The sequence below is a fragment of the Trachypithecus francoisi genome, unplaced genomic scaffold (genome assembly GCF_009764315.1).
Source record: "Trachypithecus francoisi isolate TF-2019V2 unplaced genomic scaffold, Tfra_2.0 Lachesis_group2, whole genome shotgun sequence".
Lineage (NCBI taxonomy): Eukaryota > Metazoa > Chordata > Mammalia > Primates > Cercopithecidae > Trachypithecus > Trachypithecus francoisi.
In genome coordinates, this window is record NW_022681465.1 from 156,462,881 (window position 1) to 156,471,618 (window position 8,738).

An 8,738-nucleotide genomic window follows, 5' to 3' on the forward strand; every position below is an offset into this window, starting at 1 on the left:
GGAGTGCCTTGGAAATTGTAAAAACAGATTTTCTAAAAAGAATTTCTTTGATGTAACTCCAGTGTGACCAATTGATTTCTCTCTCCTTCTCAAGGTCCTCATCCTCAGGAAGCACGGTGAGCAGCTGAGGGCATTCCAGACAAGCAGCCATTGGATGGAGGAGCGGGGATCCAGTGGTCAGAGGTGTGTAAGTGTCAAAGCAAACAAAGAACCCACACCCAGGGAGGAGACGCAAAACCAGCACCACGGGACAGAGAGGCTGTGAACATGGGACACACCAGTGTGGCTGGTGCTAAAGGAGTTTCAAGCAGGAACCAGCATCTAAGTGTCTGGCCCCGGAGCAGGTGGGATGAGCACATACTCTCAAAATCCCAGTGTGCTTCAGCCATGTGCCAGGTGAGCCTGGGGCTGGAGGTTGGGCTGGAGCACCAGAAAACATGTCCACACAGTCCAAGGAGGTAGGTCCAGGCAGACACATGCAGAGTCACCTTCCTCACCTGCTCTACCCAACGGCAAGGGCAGGGGAAGGAAAGGTACAGAGGCAATGAGGAAAAAGAGACAGCGAGATGGGTCTAGCAGAGGCCTGGGTAGAGGGGAGCACCTGGCTCATTTCTTGCTATGCATAGACCCACTGAGGAAGAATGTAGCGAGGAGGTGCTTAAGTACTTGACCCGAGGTCAGATGGAGCTGGTGTAAATCCCAGCTCCACTCTTCCTGGCTGTTTGCTAGCTGTGTGAGCTCGGGCACCCTACTTAACATCTCTTAGCCTGTTTACTCAGCTGTAGAATGGAGATGACACCAGTGTCTACACCCAACGATTATGAAGATGATCTCTGTAAAGTGCCTACTACAAAGTAAATGCTTAATAAATTGAAGCTGAAAGTATCACTCCAAAGCATCCAGTTAGTTCACCAGCTTCAAGGTGCACGATTTATTTACAAAACCAGCTTCTGGCTCTCTGTACCCTTCAGTTGTTCAGGTGGCTCCTGCTCCCTCTGTCTGAGCTTGGGACAGGCTACAAAAGGAATGGTCTGAGGTCAGAGTCCCGGACCAGATGGACACTTCTCTGCAAAGCCACTTTTGGTGTGGCTGTTCAATTCTCACATGGCAGTTTTTCCAGCTAGGAGAACAGGAAGGTGGCAGCCTGGGGCGGGATGGGTCTCTTCCTAGGGGTGGAGTGGCTGAACGTGGGGCACAGGCTGAGTTCCTCCCCTCTGCCCCTTGAGGAGAAAGGCAAACCCCAGGCCTGCAGAATGGGACACCTCATGCTGGCAGGGAGCAGCCTAGTGGGCTGAGAGGGGCTGGGAGAATCTGCCAAGGGTTGGGTTCTTCCTGCCGGCTCTGCTGGGCAAGCGGGTAGGATGCCCCTCATCCATGGTCATGGGCACTGAGACAGAGAGAATACAGGCCTGAGGGCCAGAGTCCCAGGCCAGCTCTGGTCCCAGGGCAAACTGACTTCTGGGAGCCTACCCCCGATCACCTTCGTCCCTTGATGTTCAGTGGGTGCTGGGGGCCTGCTCTCCAGTGGCTTCCGCTGCAGCCAGCTCCAGCATCCCCGCGGTATGACTGCACCAGCCCTGGGCAGCCCCTGAGGGTCCCTAGCTCCCAGATGGAGAGGCAGGAGGCCCCGGGCTAGTGTGTAGCCCCTCTTCAGGGGTTCTGTAGTAATGCACGAATCCTGAGGCATAAAGACCATGGTTCCTGGAGAGAGGGGCATCCTGATCACTGTCATGGGCGAACCCTGCCAAGACCTGCAGGATGGGGCAGCAGGCCAGTGAGTGTGAGGACCCAGAGATGAGGTCCGAGTGTGCCGAGGCAGCCTGGGTACGAAGGAATAAGAGGGTCAGCCTGATGCAAGCCCATCTCCCAGGTTCAGGCCCAGATACCCAGGACCAGCCTGTGCCTGCAACGCCACAGTGGCAGTCCCAGAAGAGGGCAGGTCCATATCTGCTCTGCAACCCAGGAAGCACTCAGCGATGTCACTCACCCATCCAAGGGCACTCTGCTGGGAAGGGTGTGTCTGGGATTAAAACCTACCCACTTTGCCTCCTCTGTCTTTGCAGTCAAGGGCCACAGTGCCCAGCTGCATGGTGGTGATTAGGAATGTTATAGATCACAGGCTTCGGGTCAAATCCCAGGTTTGCTACTTGCTAGCTGTGTGCCCTTGGTCAAGTCACTTAACTTCTCTGAGACTCATTTTCTCATTCATAAAATGGGAATAATAGTACCGCTTATCTTATAGGATTACTGTTAGGATTAAATGAGATGATGCTAGTGAAACATTTGTCTGAGAGCCTAGCAAGTCCTAAGAACCAAATTAATATTTCTGTGAGCTCACCATCATGCTTAGCACTTTAGGCACATGGTTGTATACAGTTCTCACAATGGCTCTATTTTTTTTTTTTTGAGACTGAGTCTCACTCTGTCGCCCAGGCTGGAGTGCAGTGGCGCAATCTCGGCTCACTGCAACCTCTGCCTCCTGGGTTCACGCCATTCTCCTGCCTCAGCCTCCCGAGTAGCTGGGACTATAGGTGCTTGCCACTACGCCCAGCTAATTTTTTGTATTCTTTAGTAGAGACGGGGTTTCACTGTGTTAGCCAGGATGGCCTTGATCTCCTGACCTCGTAATCCACCCGCCTCAGCCTCCCAAAGTGCTGGGACTACAGGCGTGAGTCACCGCACCTGGCCAGTTGTTCTCTCTTTTATAAGAAAACCACTCTTTTATAAGGCCACTCTCCTAGCAGGTGGTCAAGCTGGGCTTGAACAGGACAACAGGACAGTCTTCCTGCAGTGTCTATACTCCCAACCAGTGACACCTTGCTCCAAGAGCCCCAGCAGCCCTGCGAGGGGCCTGTCCATGGGCCTGTTAGAGTCTGGGCCCCAGGTTTGAAGGATGTGGGGACCTAGTGCTGCTCTCCCCACCCTCTATGGCCTCCTCAACTCACAGAGCATTCGTTCCTGACTGTTGTCCTGCAGAAGCAGCCAGCCTGTGCCTCCTTCTCAGTGGGCACATCTTGGGAGCCCCTGTGTGACCAGCCAGGAAGGGCCATGCTGGGCAAACTCTCCTCCTCAGAGCGGTAGTAAGGGAAGAACCCACTGAGCAGTTCTGAGTCCTCCTGGAGCGGTGTCTCGGGCTGCAGGACGAACCCCTCCTCTGCCAGGAGGTACCCATAGGTGCAGAAGAAAGGCAGGTACTCCAAGGCCACCTGGGCCCTATGTGAAAGGTGGAGGGAGCTTAGGGGCTTCTTGTCCCTTGAACTGGTGGCCTGCTGTTGGGAGGACAGGGGCCCTGAGTCATCTTCCTGCAGGAGGCTAGGAGAGGTTAGGGCTCCAGATTCATCCTCACAGTTCTTCTGAGACATCTGAGAAGAGAAGGACATTCCATCTGTTACTGCACCCTGAATTCCTAACCACACCAGCTCTGTCCCCAGTCCCTGCCTACATTGGAGGCTAGAGGGGTCTTACAAAGCCCAAACCTGACCGTGGCTCTCCTCTGTGAAAAGCCAGCAGTGGGCCTCAACCATGGTTAGATTGTTCAAGCAACAGGCCTTCTTGCCATTCCTAAGTCACACTAAACTTGGCCTTCCCTTAGAATCTGTGCCAAGATCTGCTCCTGGACTCTCAGCTCAGAAGAGCCTTCCCAGTCCCAACCTCCCTGCAGGGTGACTCCAGATCATTTCATCACTGGAATGCTCTTGCTGGGGTGTGTGGTCTGCCTGCTTCATGTGTGGGGTGGTCTTATCTGTCTTATCTGTCTGGTGCCTCTCATTCATAATAGGCATTCAATGGACACTTTTTCAATTAGTCTGCTGGCTCTCAGTCCAACTCATATTCCCTTCACTCTGTCCACTCCAGCTACACAGGCCTTCTCTTGGTCCATCTCACTTGCCAAGCATCCTCCCGCCACAGAGGCTCTGCATGGGCTAATGTTCCTGCCCAGAGTCTCTTCCCTCTCCTTTCTCCTAGGTGGTGACTTCCTCAGCACTTGACTAAGGTCACTTCCCTTATGTCTCTGGCTTAGTGGCATCACCTTCTTCATGACTGCCGCCACCCTCATACCCCTCATTCAGAGCACCCATTCCTCTGCTGTGAAATATTTGACTATGTGGTTTCTTTATTAATGTCTCTCATCCTGTTAGTTACAAATTCCACTGAGGCAAGGCCCATCTGTCTAGATCATTTCTGTGTCCCAAAGGCCTAGAAAAACCCTGGCATATGGTAGACACCAAGTATTGGAAGAAAGGAAAGAAGGGTGGGAGGGAAGGAAAGAGGCAGACAAAAAGAGAACACCTTGGCCAGGAACGAAGTCTTTATCAGACTCCATGGTGATAGGAGGGAGAAGTCACGTCTTGGGGAGAGGGTGGAGAAGCAGAATGAGGAATTACTTCCCAGGCCCAGAGGGGACACCTGGCCAGGAGTACCAGGTAGTGAAAAGCCAGCTCATTCCCACGTTGACTGTGCTAGACCCGGAGCCCATCAGGAACATGGCAGGGGGCCCCTTTGATCCTAAGAAAGCCCCCAGGCTGGCCGGGCGCGGTGGCTCAAGCCTGTAATCCCAGCACTTTGGGAGGCCGAGACGGGCGGATCACGAGGTCAGGAGATCGAGACCATCCTGGCTAACACGGTGAAATCCCGTCTCTACTAAAAATACAAAAAACTAGCCGGGCGAGGTGGCGGGCGCCTGTGGTCCCAGCTACTCGGGAGGCTGAGGCAGGAGAATGGCGTGAACCCGGGAGGCGGAGCTTGCAGTGAGCTGAGATCCGGCCACTGCACTCCAGACCGGGCGACAGAGCAAGACTCCGTCTCAAAAAAAAAAAAAAAAAAGAAAGCCCCCAGGCTATTCCACCTGTGGACTCCAGTCCCATGGAAGAACCTAGGAGGCTTAGCCCCCAGCCTTCCTGACTCCCACCCTAGCCCTCAGGCCTTGAGTCCCTGCCCCTGACACATGCTCCTGTGGTCCATGCTCTCCCCCAACTCCCTGCAGGCAGCCTGACCACTGAGGTCCCTGTCCTAAGCCAGACCCCTTGGTAAGTGCCTACTGGCCCATAGACTGCCAGATTCTGGTGAGCAGGAACCAGGCCCCCTCCTCCAAGTCCCAGAGACCCAGCTCAGGGCCATCTTTGCTGAGTTTCTACAACTCCCAAACACTCCGTAGAGCTCTGTGGTCCTCTTTCTCAGGTAATCCTTAGGAAGCCCACTGGGATAGACTTGCCTTTCCAACCTCACTGTGCCAAGGAGATGGGACAGGCTAAATGGCAGCACCCAGGTTTGACCCACTCTGAAGCCTGTGCTCAGTTCACTGTGAATTATATGTTGTTGTGTGCCCCCATAAGACATGTTCAAGTCTTAAGCCCTGGCACTTGTGGAGGTGACCTTATATGAAAATGGGATCTTGGCAGATGCAATCAAGTTAACATGAGGTCACACTGGGTCAGGGTGGGCCCTAAATCCAATGACTTGTCCCTATAAGATGAGGGAAGTTTGGACACAGACACACAGGGGGAATGTCATGTGATGATGGAGGAAGCAATTGGAATGATGCTGCCACAAACCAAGGCACATCAAGAATTGCATCATCACAGGAAGCTAGGAGGGAGGCATGAAGGAACAGATTCCCTGCTGAGACCCCAAGAAGAAAACAGCCCTGCCAACACCTTGATTTTGAAATTTTGGCCTTCAGAACTGTGAGAGAAAAAATGTGTGTTGTTTTAAGCTACCAAGTTTGTGTTAATTTCTTCTGGCAGCCCTAGGACACTAACACATGTAGGTTTGCTGGATGACTCATTTGTGGGGATAAAGGGATATGACACAGACTTGAGGGCTCTCCCAGCACCATCCTGTGAGCAGCTTAGGGAGAGAGACCCATTGCCATGGCCAAGGTTCACTCTGTGGGGGGCTCACCTAAGGCCCTACCCTTCCTGCCATCCAGTGGGCGCTGGACAGCACACACTCTCCCTGTGGTGGGCCAGTGGCCCTCCCACAGCTCATTCTTTCCTGCCAGGGCCCCAGCTCCACTCCAACAGTAAGTCCTGTTGAAGGAGGCCAGGTGTCCTCTGAGCTCCCCTGGGAGGCCTCAGCAAGATGGCAGGTGTACAATGACACTCACAGTCTCTAGTGAGCACCACTTCCGGCGTCCTGTTTTGGGGTCAGCAGTAGCACCTCATTGTTACATGATGAAGCCTAATTGTAAAACTCTGGCTGAAAAGACAAAGCCTCCCTCGGCAGACCTCTCCCTCCCAGCCTCCTCTTTACCCTGGCAAATCCCCCTCTGCCTGCTGAGAAAAGATTCCATCATGAAGTCATAAGGCCTGGTGCCAGGCAAGAAAGCCAGATGGCTCTGTTACCATGGAGACTCTACCCAAGCACCCAACACCTGTGATCATCACCTGTCTCTTAATTCAGCTTAATCCACATCTTCCCAGGAGACTCAGGGAAAACAAAGAGAATGCAAACATCTTCTGGACTCTGATCAGTTCTTCATCACTGGGGGCCAGTGAGCTCACCTGGGACTTCTGCCCAGAAACTGTGAGAGTGACTCTGCGCCTCCAGTAGATGGTCAGGAAGGGACCCAAGGATCTGTTCCACCAAGTCCAGGGAACTGGAATGAGCTGCATGGGCTGCTTCTCTCTGGGGTGCCTCAGTTCGCTCAGGGTGGGGCCAAGACACCAGTCTCTGCCCTTGTCACTCACTTTCAGCTGCCTCTCCTCTGTGGCTCTTCCCCAGTCACTTGCTGGCAGGACACAAGACAAGTGGAGCAGTCATGGGAGGGCTGATGATGTAGGACATCTGCTTTTTCCCACAGAGCCAATGTCCCCAGCTCCTCTCCCGGGCCTGGTGCTCCTAAGTATCAACTACTGCCCAGGGCAGTTCCCATGTGGTGTGTTATGTGGTCCTCTCCACAAATCTTCAAGTCAGGAAGTCCGCCACTGTCATGCCATTTTACAGACTGGAGAGTTGAGCCTCAGTGCCGGAACAGGAAGGTGAACCAGCCTGAAAAAGGGGCTCCAGTTAGTTTCTAGCCTTAGGGCTTGAGGCAAGAGAGCCTTGGAATGCCACTGATGATCACAAGGCTGAGACATCTCCAGGACTTCACGCTTCCCCAGGGCTGGAGTCCAAGCCAGGAGTGACCCAGCCGGGTCACTCCAGGCTCAGGCAAGGCTCCCGCATCTCTCTACTCTGTGCCCTCAGACCCTGGTGCCCATCTACTGCTAGGTCATTTTCTTTTGTATAGACTTAACTCTTTAATCCATATCAAATTTAGTTTTTGTAAGTGGTAATAGATAAGCCTCTAATTTTGTTTTATATTTTGAATAGTCACTTGACTCAACATCATTTAAGAATAAATTATTTTTCCCTAACCTGATTTGAAATACAAAAATAGACACATTCTAAATTCTTAACTATTGCAAACTTAAGTTCATTTTCATAATTTATTTTTATATCCATCGCTTTGTCTTTCTTTGTACCAACATCATATTATTTTGATCTCTTTAGTTTTATATAAATTTAATGCATGTTATGTTATCACCTTTTAAAAACTCAACTTCATTGAGGTCTAATTTACATACACCATAAAGTATACTGTTCATGAATTTACACACCAAATAACAACCTCGGAATTAATATATAGAAATGCCTCTTTTCAGGTAATCCACTCTCTTGCTTCCCAACTCCAAGCAACCACTGATGTGCTTTTTGATACTATAGATTCATTTTGCCTATTCTAGAATATATGGAATCACATAGTACATGTTCTTTTGTACCTAGTGAGCTTCTAATATTCAGCACTATGTTTTTAAGATTCATCTTTTTTGTGGTATAGTTTGCTCCCTTTTATTGAGGAGTAGTAATACTGTTATGTAGTGTAACACAATTTGCTTATCTAGCCTTCTGTGTATACAGTCTAGTTGTTTCCATTGTGAATAGTGCTGCTAGAAATAGTTACATACAATTCTTTGAGTGGGTATAGTTTTCATTCCTCTTAGGTAAATAGCTAAGATTTGAGTAGTTTGATCACATCTTAAGCGTATGTTTAACTAAATAAGAAACTGCCAAACTGTTTCCATTTTATGGAATATAAAATGATACATTCATTTTACATTCCCAACAGTAATGTTGGGAAATATCCCAGTTTCTTCACATTCTTACCACCACTTTTTTTTTTTTTTTTTTTTTTTTTTTTTTTTTTTTTTTTTTTTTTTCTATAAATTCATTTAATGTTAATATACACACACACAAACACACACACACACGTACACACAAAATATAAAAACAGATAATGAAAGAGTATTAGTGGTCAGAATAAAAGACAAGACCAACAAGAACAAATAAGCAAGCTTTCTGGTACAACAATAGCTCTGTTTTAATTAACAGTAATGAAAACATATTGTAAGCTATATCCAAGTTAGAGTTGTCTGAATCTTCTACAAAGTCTGTAGTTCAAAACTGAGCTCCTTATCTAAGCTCTTTACCTTGCTCCTCCTCTTGTATTTCCATATTAACACTGGTCCCATTCATTTACTGACCCCAAAACACTCATCTGTTTCTAGTTTTCTTTTTTTTTTTTTTTTTTTTTTTTTTTTTTTTTATTATACTTTAAGTTCTAGGGTACATGTGCATGACGTTTATATCATGTATAACTCCCCAATGCAATCCCTCCCTCCTCCCCCCTCCCCATGATAGGCCCCAGTGTGTGATGTTCCCCTTCCCGAGTCCAAGTGATCTCATTGTTCAGTTCC

At 49.7% G+C, this 8,738-nt stretch overlaps 1 protein-coding gene across 2 annotated transcripts; it reads right to left on the reverse strand.

Moving 5' to 3' along the window:
* Positions 1-303: 303 nt before the first annotated feature.
* On the reverse strand, positions 304-7,051 carry LOC117064602. 2 transcript variants are annotated; one of them, XM_033178636.1, is made up of 4 exons: positions 6,504-7,050; positions 2,946-3,362; positions 1,481-1,751; positions 304-1,015 (listed from the first exon to the last, which is right to left on the reverse strand). In XM_033178636.1, exons 1-3 carry the CDS (start codon positions 6,612-6,614, stop codon positions 1,599-1,601), a joined length of 681 nt encoding a protein of 226 aa, XP_033034527.1. In that variant the 5' UTR covers positions 6,615-7,050; the 3' UTR covers positions 304-1,015; positions 1,481-1,598. The 2 variants fall into 2 exon arrangements, with proteins under 2 accessions (XP_033034527.1, XP_033034528.1); XM_033178637.1 differs by lacking the exon at positions 1,481-1,751 and having other exon boundaries at positions 6,504-7,051.
* Between the last annotated feature and the right edge of the window lie 1,687 nt (positions 7,052-8,738).

Coding starts and splice junctions, on each gene's coding strand:
- LOC117064602 (XM_033178636.1), bottom strand. CDS start 6,614: ATGCAGCTCATTCCAGTTCCCTGGACTTGGTGGAACAGATCCTTGGGT. Junction 3,363..6,503: donor TTTCTGGGCAGAAGTCCCAG/GTGAGCTCACTG, acceptor TTCTCTTCTCAG/ATGTCTCAGAAGAACTGTGA. Junction 1,752..2,945: donor CAGTCAGGAACGAATGCTCT/GTGAGTTGAGGA, acceptor CCCATCCTGCAG/GTCTTGGCAGGGTTCGCCCA.